Here is a 17202-nt window from a genome sequence, read left to right as displayed (position 1 = left end):
CACACACACACACACACACACACACACACACACACACACACACACACACACACACACACACACACACACACACACACACACACACCATACGTCGTTTTTGGCCCGATTTCTCAATGGTGAAGAATCACTTACAAAAATTAAAAAAAATTCTCGAGGTTGGATCTGGATCCGGATCCGGATATTCACCAAAATCTAATCATTTTGTCTGTCACACACCCAATCTGTCCACCATGTTTAATCTAAATCCATCCATAACTTTTTGAAATACCATGCTATATATTTTTTTAGCCCCATCTCTCATTGGTGTAGAATCGCTTCAAAATTCTCATATCCAGATCTTCAGTAAAATGTAATCATTTCGTCCTTGTCACACACCCAACGTGTCCACCAAATTTTGTCTGAATCAATCCACAACTTTTTGATATATCCTGTTCAGATAGACAGACAGACTTGCCGATAGGCGACATGGGTGGTCGCTACATAATTGCATACTAGTCATACAGATTTTGACGGATCGGGCTGAAATTTTTTGGCAAAGAGGTTGATTGTAGTGCGCATAAAAGCGCGGAAGCCGATTTTTGATTTTTGAAAAAAATATGTATAAATATTTTCGGATTTTTTTCAAAAATTTCAAAGTCCAGTTGCTAGGCAACGGTGGCGTCCATAGCAACGGTACTCAAATGCATACAACTAGATCCTGGTATGAACCTACCAGTCAAGTTTCATCAAAATCAGTTGATTCCTCTGGCCTCCAGAGCTGTCCATTACATACAAACAAACAGACAAGCCGGTAGGTGACATGGGTGGTCGCTACATAATTGCATACTAGTCATACAGTATTTGACGGATTGGGCTGAAAATTTTTGACAAAGAAGTTCATTATAGTGCGCATAAAAGCCTGGAAGCCGATTTTTGATTTTCGAAAAAATAATTTTTTTTAGGATTTTTCAAAAATTTCAAAGCCCCGTTGATAGGCAACGGTGGCGTCCATAGCAACGGTGCTCAAAAGCATACAACTAGATCCTGGTATGAATCTACCTGTCAAGTTTCATCAAAATTGGTTGACTCCTCTGGCCTCCAGAGCTGTCCATGACAAACAAACATCCAGACAGATGGAAAAACTGAGAATAAGGGTAGTCGAGCGCGACCACCCAACAGAAGTAAAAACACAACCTCTGTCCCCCTTCGGCGATGGAGATATCGAGGTGGTATAAAATGTTATATCCACACAAGCACAATAAAGCAAAAAATAAACAGCAGTTGCCGGTACTTTGGAGAAAAGTGAATGGATTTGAAATAACGGAAGATTGGTTTCGGCATTTTGGTACAACACACCCGATTGCTTCATTGCGAGGTATTTCTGCCGGTGGTGGTATCCTCTCCAGGACGCTTCAAGCTTCGTAGCTGGGAACAGGTTAACGACATCCGTCACACACATACATATATATATATATATATAACCAATGTAATTCTTGTTTAGATCTCACTTGACTACAACCACCGACGGATGATCTGCATGCATCTGATAAATTGACAGCCCACCTATGGAATGTTTGCGCGCTTCCAGTGCATCCTCAGTGGCGAAAAGAGTCTTTGGGAAGCGTATGAAAATCTTTGATCGTCCCAGCTTGTACTCGTCAGGCTAAATAAACAAGGTGAATAAATAGAACGGACGGGCAAACAGATAGATGCACACGCTGTAGAAGAATACAGTAAAGTCAAAGTTTCCAACCTTGTACCCGATGTGTTTCACAAGCGTCCGAATTCCATCGCTTGTTGTTCCTTTCCAGTTTGGCCACGTGTCTGGGCATAGGGACTTGTACCTGTTGGTTGTCCCATCAAACGGTGCTTTCATTAGCAACTGTAGGTTAACTCATTTGGACAGACGGAAAAGAGGTGCCGTGAAAGGCGGAGTAGCAAATGACGGACCAGTAAACAAACAAACAAAAAAATTTCACCGGTCAAGGAAGCGAGGATAGTCCCGTCTATATGCAAATCCTGCCCTCCTGACCCTGACGTTCTCCAGCAGTCCCAGGTACTTCACCTGGTGTCTCACCAAGACGTCCTCAAATCGTCCTGAGGATTGCAATGAGCGAAATCAAACATCTCTATTGCTATTCTCGTCAGCTAAACAATCCGTCCTCAATCCCATGACAAATTTTTCCTTTCTCAACCATCTCACCTGCCTGCTTGGCATCATTTGGCTTGATGCAACGGACGTATGATGGCTCCTTGGACATCAAGGTGTCCATTAGTCCAGCTACACTTGCCTTGAACTGCGTGGCTGTCTGTCTGACACAAACAGCGTGAGAACGTTAGTTTGTTGAACAAAAATTTCAAGCAACAGGTTTCATGGGGTTCGTGTGCGTACTAATTAATTGATTTAGTAAGCTCCATGACGGGTTGATAAGCAATTTACCTGCACGAATAAAGGCTTCGCATGAAAAGAGATGCGGTACATGTAAACACAGGTAAAGTAAAAAAAGTTTACTGCGATGATAAATTAATGCTAAAAATTTATCAACAGAAACATCTAAGGCTCACAATGGATCCTGAACAAAACTGACGCGGAGGACACGGACATCAATAGTGTTGGCTTGCTTTCGTGTTCCTGCTCACCGTTTCTGGCCTGCGCTGACCCTGTAGTTCATCTTTGGGAAAGCATGAACTGATGATGGGGTTGTCTGCCACACTCATTACCTGGTTAAAGACAAATACAAAACGGTACAATGCACTATCCTGAAAAAAAACATCACCTAACGCGAATGAAAGTACGATGCAGAATTTCAGGAGTCGTCCAGGATGTTGCTGAAGTCGTGCAATCGACTTTGAGCTGGCTGGTCTGAGATAGTTTATTGTGGGTTTGGGAATCTATCGTGCTGGAGGTTTGTGGGCAGAGTGTTACATCAATAGGTGTGATGTCCCGGTGATAGCTCCCCTGCTCATCATGAAGGACACCATGGAATCTGTAATGTCCACCAACTAATGCTGGCAGACGGGACACAGAGTTAAACGTCCATCCGAAGGACGGCACACACGTGGTGATTGCCATGCCCGTGAGACAACCAGGATCATAGTTTGTAGCTGGGCCAACATTCAAAATCCAGGTGAGACGGCTCAGAAGCGAATGTGCATACCTCTAGTCGAGGCCATCCAGCCAGCCGTGTGTGTGTGTGTGTGTGTGTGTGTGTGTGTGTGTGTGTGTGTGTGTGTGTGTGTGTGTGTGTCTGACTTACATGCACTCCTGAAACGCTGGACATAATGAGTTGAAAAATGATGGTTGTACTCTGGTTGTGCACAGGAAGGTCTTATGTGATAAAATAACTCATAGCCCTCGGGGTTCGGGGTGAGGGAGCACCCAAATTCTCTTTGTAAATATGTATCATGTTGCGCCACCTCGTAGGGGTGGGTATTATAAGTTATAACTAATCCATCCACCCATCCATCCATTGGGACCATACTCTGTGCAGAGCGTTGGTGCTGCCTAAGAAGTCTCCTTGGCTATTGGGCACAATCCTGGACGGGTCGCCACTCCGACACAGGATACCAGCAAGCTGGCACTCATTTTGCCGACCTCGGAAGGATGATAGGCTGAAAACCCTGTAAGTGGAGGAACTATCATTTGTGAGTTTGTTTGACTTATATACACTCCTGAATTGGATGAAATGAGTTTAAAACTGGGGGTTGTACTTGGAATATGTATGGGAAGCCTCAAGTATCACATTTTTTTTTAACCTGAAATGACCTCTGACCTCTTGATGATGAAATAGAATCACTTCATCTTTACATCATTGAACATACTTGTATCAAATTTGGTCAAAACCCCAATCACTGGTTCACAAGTTAGCATGGCAACAGAATTTTTTTACCCAACATGACCCCTTGACCCCATAAATCGATTCAGTCCATCTTTGCATCATTATACATACTTGTACCAAGTTGACTTAGATCCCTTCAGTCGTTCTTAAGTTATCGCGGTAATGAAAATCTTCCACGGACGGACGCATGCACACACACACGGACATACGCACGGATAGATGGCTGGCCAACCCAAAAACATTATGCCTCTTGCGACTTCATTGGCGGAGGCATAAAAATCTCTCTCAATGTGCATCATATAGCGCCGCTCCCAGTGGCAGCAGTTATTAGAAGTCGTACTAAAATAGCAAATTCTGGGGGAACGAAGCCTTCTGTAAGGACGGGTTCTTTACGAGTGACTGTCGATTTGTCGTGTTGTAAATTCTCACTCCTGGTGCTTGTGCTGAATTACACATCGCATTGCTTTTTCTTGCTCCATCACCACTCTAGCCAAGTCCATCAGCAATAAACGGCACAAAAATGAGGACGAGTATATAGTGTAAAGCACGGTTCGACGGTGATGCGGAGCAGAACAATCAAAAATGCAGATTGTAGATTCTTACCCAGAAAAAATTCTTCATTGAATTTCAACAAAGCAATGTAAACATTGTCTTTGATTCAATGCCTTTTGCCATTGATGTTACCCTTTAACCTGCCCACTCTGGTCTTCCCCACCCTTACCTCCTTCAGGTTTCGAAACAACAGATCATTGTTCTTGTCCAGAAATCCTGCAACAAGAAAATATGAATTGAGAAAAGATGCGTTTACAAAGGCAAAAATAATTTGAACGTGAAAGACGTGAAAGACAAATAAAACGCATCGAAGAGGAACGCTCTTCCCTCCGGACCACTTCTCACCGGTGACGTTGTAGTTAACATCTCCAGCATAGTGTAGAAGTCTGAACTCTTCCCTTTTCAAAGTCTTCCTGGCTTTCTGGTCTCCCAGTTTGTGGCTGAAGGAAGGAAACAAAGGAATCTCTCGGAGTACACAGAAGTCAAAGTGTTGCAAATTTCCCGAGCACTTCTCATATAGAAACTTCCCCATCAGTCAAGGACTTTCGAAGCTTCGCAATATTGCTCTTGCAGCTCAGAAATGTGTACCTACCAGGATTTAGCTTGTGAGGAAGCAAACAAAACTTCCAATGAATGGGAATGATTCAAAGCTTATGAGAAATAGGGAAAGATGTAGAACTAACAGCATTCAAAAACAACCTTGACAAAAAAAAACTGCAATGATTTATCATGAGATTTGATAGAAAGCTGATGAGAACCTCATCGTATCTCAAGAAACTTTTGCATGGAGAGCATGATGGAGTGTGTGTTGGGAAGGCATATCATGTGGTTAAGTTACATATATACAATGGTCGTAATACTTTATAAGCAATGGCAAAACAAATGCAAAAAATGAGAACGGCACTCGGTAGAGCGCACACATCTGCCAGCCTGAACAGTTTACAATTTGCATCTCACTGATAGGCCACATCTGGATCCGGAACTGAACCAAAATCTTGTTATTGTAACATAACCAATTCATCCAGCAAGTTTGTTATAACTCCTCCGCAACTTTTTGAAATATCGTGCTATATATCGTTCTTGGCCCCATCTCTCAATGGTGGTCACTTAAAAAATTATACTATCCGGGTTCAGATCTTCACCAAAATCGAATCGTTTCGTACTTATTACACACCCAACTTGTCCATCAAATTTTGTGTGAATGCATCCACAACTTTTTTGTGATGTCCTGTTCACAAACAGACAACAGACAACCAGATGAAAACATAACCTCCGTCCACCTCCGGTGGTGGAGGTAAATATCTGGGTAACAAAAAGTAGTTAGGCAGATGGAAGATCAACACAACCAGCTAGTAGAAAGAGACCTTTGGTTAACAGGCAGAAAGGGTTTAATGGATATGACCCTGTGACCTTGTGTGGAGGAGCACCAGCGGTTCTTCCAATTACCCAGCCCATTAATTACCCACTCCCCCTGACTCTAACCTTTAAAGCACACAGTTTTCCAAACACAACCTTGTACTCCTTACGTTAGAAAATGAGGGTGGGATCCAACAGTTTCTTCCAATTTCATAAGGAAAGTGATGTCTGTTGCTTCTCCAGGCCGTAGGCACTCTTCGTCCTGCGAGGAACATTAATAAAATACCTCTTTAAAGGGAATACCAAGTGCCCCTACCCTTCATTATGTGAAAATAATCTACAAATCCAAAACTTTACAAAAAGTAAATGTACATACAGTGTGCTGTGCAAAAATCTTCGGCCACATTTTTGTTTTTTCACCAGTTTGTAATATCTCTGTTGTAGTCAATATAATATATAAACCCACATCGTGCCCAAGATATCAAACTCGACAAGACTCAAAATAATAGCTTTACACCAAAAAGGTGATACGGGACTTTCAAAATGACGTAATCCACCCCCAGAATGCTCGGCGTGCGTGCGCAGAAACTCCCTAGCAATGGGGGTCATCAAGGCAGCCGACTGTACATTGTGTGTGCGAGATCAGGATTGTTACCTGAAATGGTTCACAAAGTTCCGAAAATAAACGGAAAATACTTGGATATCACCCAAAAAGCTGATAGCTTGCAGCTCCCCATACTGCAAACTCCTGAGGGTGTGGACCGGTGCAAGGCCTGAAGGTTCATAAATGGGGGCTTCCTACCCAAACCTTCGAGATCACCACCAGTTAGTGGACATTGAACATTGTGGGATTACCTCGTGCAAACATGGGTCATATCGAGGGCTTGTTGATGCACAGGGTAAGTTTAAAATTATGATATTTACTATTCATCATGTTTGGGAGGAGGGAGGAGGGGAGTGGGAGTTGGAGTTGTATGGCCTGTGAGGGCCGTTATAAATATATTTTTACAGTGCGTGTGCTGGTATACAATTACACCGAGTTTGAAATGTCCCTGGTGTCTACCATGTCTCCGGTGTCCCCCCCCACCCCCCTCCCCACGTGCCTCAAGTGACAGCCAATGACGGCCGTCCGGTAGATGGCAGTGCGTAACCTCGACGGAAATGGCGACAATTGACAGAAATACCCGAGTATTTCAATGGAAATTTGTGAAACTAATGTGTTATATATGTGAAAACCATTGAATTTATTGCTTGATGGAAAAAAACAAGAAACGCTCCCCTCTCATGTACGAACGAACGAAAGAAGTCATTTCCGCCCACCATGGCATTTGGCGCCGAACGCTGAATGCTGAAAGTTAAATTCTTCTTCTGCCATCATTCTCTTTAATATTAGCCATAAACAAGTGCTTCGTCATGCATTAGTAGTTGAAATTTACTTACAATTATGGCACATATTGGTGGCAAAGTGATAAGTGGTTCTTTCAACCAGGGACATCTTGAATTATTTTCATAACTTTGTACTGTACATTCAAAATATGCAAAAATTAAATATGCTTAAATTCAAAATGTGTTCATCTATATTTTATATAATAACAATATAAGTAATATTATGTAGTTGGTGTAACCACTATGTTTCAATGTTTTGCTCAACAAATATTTAACCTCCGCCATCGAAGATGGACGGAGGTTACTGTTTTCACCCCTGTCTGTCTGTTTGTTTGTTTGTTTGTGAACAGTATTACGGAAAAACTCCTCGATGGATTTCGATGAAACTTGATGGGGGGGGGGGGTTAGGTATGGTCCAAGAATCATGCCATTATATTTTGGACTTGGTCCAAAGTCCAGTATGGCCACTATGGCGGCTTTTTGAAAAAAAATTTGAATTTTTGTTTTTGCATTTCTACATGTTTTAAGTGATTTCCAACCCCCCCCCCCAAAAAAAAAATTGTAAGAGAAAAAAAAACTTAGAAAAGAAAACTTTTTCAAAAATTATACTTTTATTTTTTAAATTTTAATTATGTATGGTCAAGTATATGATAAACAAATCATCACATGGTTCATCGGTGATATGGGTTTTATCTACTCGTGGCTGATACGATATTACTCATTCGTGACTTGGTGGGGGGATTAGGTATGGTCCAAGGACCATGCCATTAGATTTTGGAGCTGGTCCAAAGTCCAGTATGGCCGCTATGGTGGCCATTTTGAAAAAATATTTGATGTTTCTTTTTGCATTTCTACATGTTTTAAGTGATTGCCAACCAAAAAAATAAAAAAATTGTTAGAGAAAAAAAAGAAAAAAAAAAACTTAGAAAATTTTGCAACTTTTTTTTTCAACAAAATTTCGATTTTTGTTTTTTGCATTTCTACATGTTATAAGTGATTTCCAACAAAAAACATGCCAAAATTATAATTGCGGCTGATTTTGGAACTTCAGGTGGATATACCAACGTAAAATCAATTTCTGTCTCAAGGAATCTAGTTATGACGAATGAATTGAGTATGTAAAAGTTAAAAGTAAAAGGGAAAGTTGCAAACTATAACTGTGAGCACTGTTGACGTCAAATTGAATGAATAGGATATCAGGTTCACTTGAGTGACCCAGCAGTATTGACGGCAGAGGTTTTGCACTCTACCGAGTGCTCCCCCTCTTGTTTAGCTTTGCTTTCATCTTTTCATCAGCAAAGCTTACATTTTACTCATCATTTGTTTGTCTCTACATTAATTTTATGATTTTTTTTTTTTACATCATTCTTTTGCGCCCCCCTGCCATGCTGTGTCGAACGATTTCATTCCTTCTGTTATATATAAGGTACTTATCACAATAATAACATTTTTACATTTCAAATATTAAGTACGCTTTTTAATTGTTTTTCAACTGAAAAAGCATAAATTGCATTTTTTAACATCAGTGTAGTCATTTGCTTCACCACACGCATGCTGTATTGAAGGATTTCACTTGTTTTGTTTGGTTCCAGGGCCACAAGATAAATTACACGATATTTTTCCATATCCACTGCCACCACTAACACGAAATGGTACAAACTCATCCACTAATATTTGTCATATTTCCTCTATTTCTGCGAGTCCGATTTGCATTTCGGAACACAACAATTATGGTTAACTACCTTGAATTTTTCACCATTTCATGCAAATACTGAGAATTCTGTTAAAAAGACCATTTGAATCACACATTTTGAGCTTAGCAGCGGCAAGTTAAAAGTGCTAGGCGAGCATAATCTAGTCACTGAAAACACACACACACACACACACACACACACACACACACACACACACACACACACACACACACACACACACACACACACACACACACACACACACACACACACACACACACACACACACACACACACACACCGCGTGTGCAAAAGGCCTAGTTTGCATTTTTACATCATTTCGAGAGCACGGTATTCCCAGAGAGAAATAAACCACAAAACAGATATTTCTAGATGTGGCATTCAAGCAACAATCCAGATCAGCATAATGAGACCGGAGAAGTTAAAGATAGAAAACTGATTGGAAGGACAAATAAACTCAACAAAACAAATGAGCAACACTTAAACACAAGTTCCTTAAGGAATAGAAAAAGAAAATCAAGTGCTAAACTTTCACAACAACTGGCACAGACACCAGGGGTTCAAGTGGGACTCATCTACTGTCAGAGTGTCTTGTCAAAAGTGGTTCCCATGGGTGAGTTTTTCTAACAAAAAACAAAAAGAAAGATGCATAGTTGAGGCTCGTGGAAGAGTTCATACTTGGACACAGAACGGATCAGGATGCAACAGGACAAAAGGAACAGGAGAGAGAAGGCGAAACACCAGCAGTGGAGTTAAAGGCAAAGAAAGAGGCAGACTTGGACAAACAATGGGTGTGGGGACGAAAGAGGGCAGGAGAGGATGCGTGGGGTGGGCAATATGGATAGAAAACGAAACTCTCAGGAGGGAAAACTGGGAATTTGGAAGGAGGAATTAGGGTGGGGTGGGGGAGAGGGAGGGTAACAAGGCTAGAAGATATCATCGATTCGGATTGGGGACGATCTGAGATGGTGATGAACAGCTGTCTTGAAAACCTGGAGGTAAAAATGAGATTGAAGAGAACGTGGAAGATGATTCCACAGCTGGGGGAAAAAAAAGAGGAACAAATGGGTAGAGGTGAGCAGTGACCCTGGATTTAGGTAGCTTCATCAGAAGAGGGTTGATGACGGACTGTGTGAGCCCTATCGAAACCTGGGGTGGGGACAAAGCACGGAACGAGCAGAGGGTGCAAGACTAGAAAGGAGGTGATAGAAGACAGAGAGACCACTGACCAATCTGCGATGGTGAAGTGAGAAGCCCAAAGACTCAGCTTCATCCAGGAGATTTCAATAATCTTGTAGACCTTGGTGTCCATGGCCTCAAGCTGAGCAATATGTGAGGCAGGGGAACCTGCCCAGAGGGGAAAGCATTACTCTATCACGCTGCGGATGATAGCCTCCTCGGTGGATAAGAGGCACTCCAGCTTTGACAGGAAGAGGAGATTAAAATATTCCATTGAGAGCCTTACATTGGCTGCGAGATTAGAGTAAGTCAGTGACCCATGTGTGGAATTGGCCTAAGATGCCAAAGGCAGAGAGTTTGGTGAGCAAAGTAGGATGCCAGGCCATGTAAAAAGCTCGCGATCTGTCTCAGGAGATGGCTCTTGTCTGACTCTGATCTCATGTCTGACATTGAGGACCTCCATCCATTATTGTGTGAGTAGATGCACCATGTCCAAGGTGGAGTGACCTGGTTTGAATCTGAATTGGTGATCTGAGATGAGCTGGTTGGAGAAAAGGAAGGATTTCATATCCACTACAATGATGGATTCCATGACTTCCCTGATGACTGCAAGTTAGCTGACAGGTCTGTAGTGAAGGGGATCCCTTTTTGCACCTTTTCATGTAATGCAATGACGTCTGATTTCCAAGCAAATGGAAGATGACCTCGTGCAAATGTTCGGGTGAAAAGGGCAAGAGAGGATGTGCAAGAACAGAAGAGCAGGATTTAAGGACACATGAGCTGATGTCATACATTCCAGAAGTAGAGTCAGAGTCGAGGGTTGAAAGAACCTTCTCCGCCTTCTCAGGTGCAAAAGACACAGTCCACGAGTAGTTGGATATGACAGGAAGGACGGTACTGAGAATGAGGGATTGGGGACAAGAGTTGGAAGCAAATACAGAATTGAGGTATTCAGCCTTCTCACGAGCGGAGTCGACAGTCGTGCCATTTGAAGTGAGGGAAGGGATGGAAGGGGAGCATACTCCAGAGACAGACTTAACAAGGTACCACCGGGTTTTGGAGGAGGGACACAAGTTTAAAAGTTCATTCTTGAGGTTGGAGAGATGTTGTTTTCTGGCTCTCCTGACAGTGGACACACAGTTGTGGGCTTTTTGGAAAGCACTGTGATTACCTTCGGTCAGATTAGCTTCTAGGAAGAGAAGGCAAGTTGTTTCTGAGGAACTGCCTCACCACAAGATCCAGTGTATCATGGGTGGGAAGAAGGGAACAATAATTGAAGAATATGTTTGCTAAATTCAGCACAAAATTAGCGGTCTGTGTGGGCGGCAAAGGAAGGCAAAACAAATAAAACTAGGAGGGCACTCGGAAGAGCGCATACCTCCGCCACGTCATGCCTGATCCACAAGAACATATCGGGCCCAATACATTTTGAAATATCATACCATACAATACTATATCGTTTTTGGCCCTATCTCTCAATGGTGAAGAATAAATTTAATAATTAAATAATTATCCTATCCATATCCGGATTCAGATCTTCACCAAAATTGAATCAATTTTTCCTTGTCACACACCCAACCTGTGCAACAAGTTTCATCCGAATCCGTCAAGTTTTTGAGATATCGTGATATATACAAATATATATATATATATGTATATATATATATATATATATATATATATATATATATATATATATATATATATATATATATATATATATATATATATATATATATATATATATATATATATATATATATATATAGAGTGTTACGGTTGTGGAAATTCGCATTACACCATAAAGAGACCTCAGGTGAGATATCTCGATAAGTCCATGTGTAGTTAGCCCACACCCGTTGTATAGAGGGAATTTATGTGATCCATTCGGGCTGCGATCCTTCAGTTAGCCATTTTTCTTTCTCTATGGTTATTTTCGACCATTAAGCCGCCAACAACGCAAACACCACCACCTTCGACTTTACCTTCACAACTCCATCCCGCAAACATCGCTTCACCGCCATTCCCAAACGACACCATAACCATCAAACCACCACCGAAAACCCTCCACCGCCTTCGCCTTTCTCCTTCACAACCAACAACCGCACCACCTGTGAACACTGAATGTCGGGCTGACTAGGGCCCGTTCGGCGATTGGTGCCAAACGCACCGAGCCGCGAGTTTGAATGGCGGCCTTTCCGGGTGAAAATTCGGATCCAAAATGCTTCACGCCCACTTCCCCTCCATCCAATGGGCGAACGCGAGGCGGCTTGGCCCTGCCTGCGAGCGCATGTATGTGAAGTCCGTTTATGCAAATATGCGGATCAAGGGAGGTTCACGCCCCTTTTTGCCCGACCAACGGCTGAACAGAGGGTGACGTGGCCCCACCTCCAATCACGTTTTGATCCGCATATTTACATATCGGCTCCTCCTGAGACCTATAAAGATACGAGCGCAAGGCGACTCGCACGCGGGAGTTGAGAGCGGGAGTTGGGGGCGGTAGTGTGGAACTAAAAGAGGGTGAAGTTGAGCTTGGAGAGAAGTTGCAGAGGAGTTGCAGGGGAGACTGCGGACGGCGACGAGGTTGCGGTGTGGGGGTCGCTTGACTCATCGCGAGATCCAGGCCAGCCAGCCATACCCCTCTCCCTGAGCATCAACGATTTCCCCCCCATTCGCACTGAGATAGTGCCGAGGGGGGCCCCCGTTCCACCCCACCCTAAACGTGGTGCCAACGGGACCACTCGCGCGGAGCACACCGGAGAGGACTCGCCGACTACACTAGGGCACGGAGTCGGGGCGCAGCGGCGCGATCATTGCGGCTTGCCCGCCATCGCGTCACGAGAACGCGGGTAAGAACTCGTGGGTCTCGTGGACCTGGCCGATCCTCCAGGATTCACGTACATATGGTCTACGGATCTGTCTGCCTCCTCGCCTATGAGGGTGGCTTTCTTTTTACTTTGCTTTTTGTGTAAATGCTTGTGGTGGCGCCGTCTGTTAAGTAAAACTGCGTAAGTGTTGCCGTGTGTCAGTCTTAGTCGGTAGTATCTCTCTTTTACTGTTTCTTTCTGTGCTTGAATACGTGCATTTTATTATTATTACTGTGCTTGAATATATGTGCTTGCTTTGTGTCCGTGTGTCGCGCAATAAAATGCTTGCTTGTTGAACTGTTCCCGCTCTGCTTCATCTCCTTCTTTTTATTGACTCTCCATCCTGCATCGTGTAAGAGATTGGTAGTTGGTGTAAGTTCCCGGAAACTAATCTGAACCTTCGAGGTCGACGATAACTCCGCTCGGTTATGTCTGCAGTACGGAACGAACCGCTTAAGCGGTTCTTGTCTGAAGTCGACCTGCGGCGAGGTACGATCACCCGATTAACCATCCGCCTAGGTACTTGGGTAGGTCGAGTTTGGCGAACAACCCTATCCTACGCGGGTGGCCGATTGGCACGATTGTGGTGAGGTCGAAAGACCCACCCGTGACGAGCTCCCAGCGTTGTTCCGAGAGAGTCACGACTGAATTGTCCGTCTGGTGGGCGACGTGCCGCGATTCGAGTTACGTGGCCGATCGCACGCCGGCGGGTGTGAATTCGCAACAAAATATATATATATATATATATATATATATATATATATATATATATATACATATACATATATATATATATATATACATATACATATATATATATATATATATACATATACATATATATATATATATATATATACATACATATACATATACATATATATATATATATATATATATATATATATATATACATATACATAGATATACATATACATACATATACATATACAGTGGGGAGAACAAGTATTTGATACACTGCCGATTTTGCAGGTTTTCCCACTTACAAAGCACGTAGAGGTCTGTAATTTTTTATCATAGGTACACTTCAACTGTGAAAGACAGAATCTAAAACAAAAATCCTGAAAATCACATTGTATGATTTTTAAATAATTAATTTGCATTTTATTGCATGAAATAAGTATTTGATCACTGACCAACCAGTAAGAATTCCGGCTCTCACAGACCTGTTAGTTTTGTCTTTAAGGTCAGGTCAGGTATGGGAGCATGTGCCAGAACAGCACGTCGCTGCGTCCACTTTCCGCCGGTACTCCAGGGGCCTCCGTCTGGCCATCCCCCAGGCAGATGCCAGGCCCATCCCCATCTCCTTGAGATGATGGTCAACCTGTTGCAACCATGAGGCACGTGGTCGACCCACTGGCCTCCTCCACTCATGAGACTCCCTCGCTGAGAGAATCTGGTGAGCAGGATCAGAGTCAGGAAAACGAGCCACATGTCCATACAGCCGCAACTGACGCTCACGGACTATGCAGGTAACAAATCTCATCCGAGTCTCTCTCAGCAACCGCTCGTTGGACACAAAATCCGACCAGCGATAGCCAAGGATTCTCCGAAGAGACCTGGTAGCAAAGGAATTAAGTCTCCGTCTCAGATCCTTGGTCAGAGTCCAAGTCTCGCACCCATAGAGCAAGACTGGAAGTACCAAGGACCTGAAGACTCGGACTTTCGTCCTCCCGCACAGGTACCGGCAGCGCCACACCCCATGATCCAGTGAGTCCATGACTCCCCAGGCCCGACCCAGACGTCTATTGACCTCTGACTCGCAGCCAGCAGAGACATGAATATCACTGCCAAGGTAAGTGAATCTCTCCACGACCTCAACATCCTCACCACAAACAGACACAGACAGGACAGCAGCATCCAAGATGTCACCGAAAGCCTGGATCTTAGTTTTGACCCAAGAAACCCGTAATCCCAACGGCTCCGACTCCTCATTCAGCACCTCGAGGGCCCCCAAGAGGATGTCTAAAGTCTCCGCAAAGATGACTGCATCATCTGCAAAGTCAAGGTCCGAGATCTTGACATTCCCAAATGACGCACCGCAACTTGATCTCTCCGACATCCTCCCTAGAATCCAGTCCATACAAGTGCTGAAAAGTGTGGGAGCAAGTACACATCCCTGACGAACTCCAGTAACAACTGGAAATAAGTCAGAGATGGTACCACCACACTTCACAGCACTCTCAGTACCAGAGTAGAGTTCAGACATCAGATCGATCAGTTTTGGTGGCACCCCACGAAGACCAAGAATCCTCCAGAGGACATCCCGATTCACTGAATCGAACGCTTTACAGAGATCAACATAGGCTGCAAGCAGCCCCTGCCGAAACTCTCATCTGCGTTCGGTGAGGACACGAAGGGCAAGGATACGGTCAATCGTTGACCTCTTTGGTGTAAAGCCTGACTGCTCTGGACGCTGGTGCTCAAGCAGATGATGGCGAACCCTATCGAGAATTATCCGAGCAAAGACCTTGCCCGGCACTGAGAGCAGCGTCACCCCTCGGTAGTTGTTGCAGTCTTGGCGATCACCCTTCCCTTTCCAGAGAGGGACAACAAGGCCCCTCTTCCAGTCAGTTGGGATGATGCCTGTGTTCCAGGCAGAGCACAAAACTGCATGCAACGACACGAGTGCAGCATTTCCACCAGCCTTGAGAAGTTCGGCATGGATGCCACAGATCCCTGGAGCTTTGCCCCGTTTCAACTGGTTCACCGCAGCCCGTGTTTCCACAAGCGTAGGTGGACCACAGTTGATTCGAGGGTCAGCAACAGGGATTGTAACACCCTTGACGTCCAACTCGACAGTTGGGGGATCAGCCTGGTACAACCGCTCAAAGTAACCGGCCCAGCGGGCCTTCACTTCAGACTCCTCTGTCAAGAGCCTACCACTCTCTGCTCGAACTGTAGTGCTCCGAGGGATGGGCTTGGATGAACGTAATGCGCGAATTCCCCTGTAAGCGGGACGAGAATCACCTGTCCACAGGTGATGCTCTACCCCCTCACAGATTCCTCGCACATAGGCCTCCTTGTCCACCCTCAGTGCACGTACAGTTTTACGCCTCAGCTCCCTGAACAGCTCAGCTCTGCCATTCAGCCTGGCCCTGCGACTCTGGTCAATGGTATCCAGTGTCCCTTGAGAGACAAAATTCTTCTTTGCCCTGCGGTGAGCTCCAAGGCATCCACCGGCAACATCAAGGACGGTGGTCTTGAAGGCGCTCCACAACTCTTCAGGACCCCCAAAGCACCCAGACCCCCAAGTGTCCACTCAGCCTGTTTGCAAACTCCTCAGCTACTCTCTCATCCCTGAGCTTGGCAACATCCAGCCTCGGCTGGGATGGTACCATTCTCCAGGATTTAAGGTGCAGCTTTAGAGTTGCTACAACAAGCCTGTGGTCAGTATTGAGGAACTGAGCACTCCGGTAGACCCTGCAGTTCTGGATCATCCTCCAACGACCGTCAATGAGGACATGGTCAATCTCCTTTGCCACACCGCCAGCGTTGGAATACCAAGTCCAGCGATGAGCTTGTGGGCGCTGAAACCATGAACCAGCCACCCTAAGTCCATGACTTCTTGCAAAGTCAAGGAACTTAGTGCTATTCTGGTTCATAGTTCCTGACCCATGGGGACCAACACACACCTCATAACCATCCCTATCAGTTCCAGTCGATGCATTGAAATCCCCCAAGACTAGAAGTGTATCTCGTCTGGGGCACTGATCAACCACAGACTCGAGTGTGGCGTAGAATGCATCCTTCACGGTGAGATCACTCGCCTCAGTCGGAGCATAAACAGAGACCAGGGAAATGACACCTAAGGAGTGACGAATCCTTAATCTCATAATACGCTCGTTGACCGGTGTTACCTCAATTATCATTGGGGTCAGCTTATTGGACACAGCTACAGCAACTCCTTGGGTATGGTAACCATCAGAGCGACCAGACCAATAGTAGGTGTAACCACCCACCATTATCTCGCCGCAATCCGGTCTCCGAACCTCAGAGAGAGCTGCAATCCCGATGTCCAAACGCTTGAGCTCAGATGATAACAGAGACGGGTGATCATCCTCTCTTAGGGATAGGACATTCCAGGCACCCACCCGAAGGGACCGCCTCAGGTTAACCCAAGGAGACCGCCGTCTGGTGGACGACACCTCAGCACCACTCCGACACACTCTCCCGCAATCTGACCCAGGGATGTTACCCCGTGGTTTCCCTCCTATCAACGATTGGGGGTCCCGAAGGCTTTGCCCCAATCCCGTCATCCGGTGAGCTGCCCTGCGAAGGGAAGCTGCACAGGAGGTACTCCCACGG

General features: G+C 44.6%; 1 protein-coding gene across 4 annotated transcripts in view; it reads right to left on the bottom strand.

Annotated features, from left to right (window-relative positions):
* Positions 1–17202, bottom strand: part of MYO1C (myosin IC) — a 153430-nt gene that overhangs the window by 18489 nt on the left and 117739 nt on the right. For all 4 annotated transcript variants that reach the window (XM_085876753.1, XM_085876760.1, XM_085876747.1 and 1 more), the window contains 9 exons: positions 5897–5988; positions 4716–4810; positions 4540–4586; positions 2620–2700; positions 2183–2288; positions 1959–2076; positions 1733–1823; positions 1543–1642; positions 1336–1404 (listed from right to left, as the gene is read on the bottom strand). In XM_085876753.1, coding sequence (XP_085732879.1) covers positions 1336–1404; positions 1543–1642; positions 1733–1823; positions 1959–2076; positions 2183–2288; positions 2620–2700; positions 4540–4586; positions 4716–4810; positions 5897–5988 — 799 coding nt within the window. The remainder of the gene's footprint in view (positions 1–1335; positions 1405–1542; positions 1643–1732; positions 1824–1958; positions 2077–2182; positions 2289–2619; positions 2701–4539; positions 4587–4715; positions 4811–5896; positions 5989–17202) is intronic.

This window comes from Eptatretus burgeri, chromosome 1 (genome assembly GCF_056783735.1).
Source record: "Eptatretus burgeri isolate ZD-2024b chromosome 1, Ebu_testis_v1, whole genome shotgun sequence".
In the NCBI taxonomy this organism is placed as follows: Eukaryota; Metazoa; Chordata; class Myxini; order Myxiniformes; family Myxinidae; genus Eptatretus; species Eptatretus burgeri.
The sequence above is the reverse complement of the archived record's forward strand: the minus strand, read 5'-3'. Positions and strand labels throughout refer to the sequence as shown.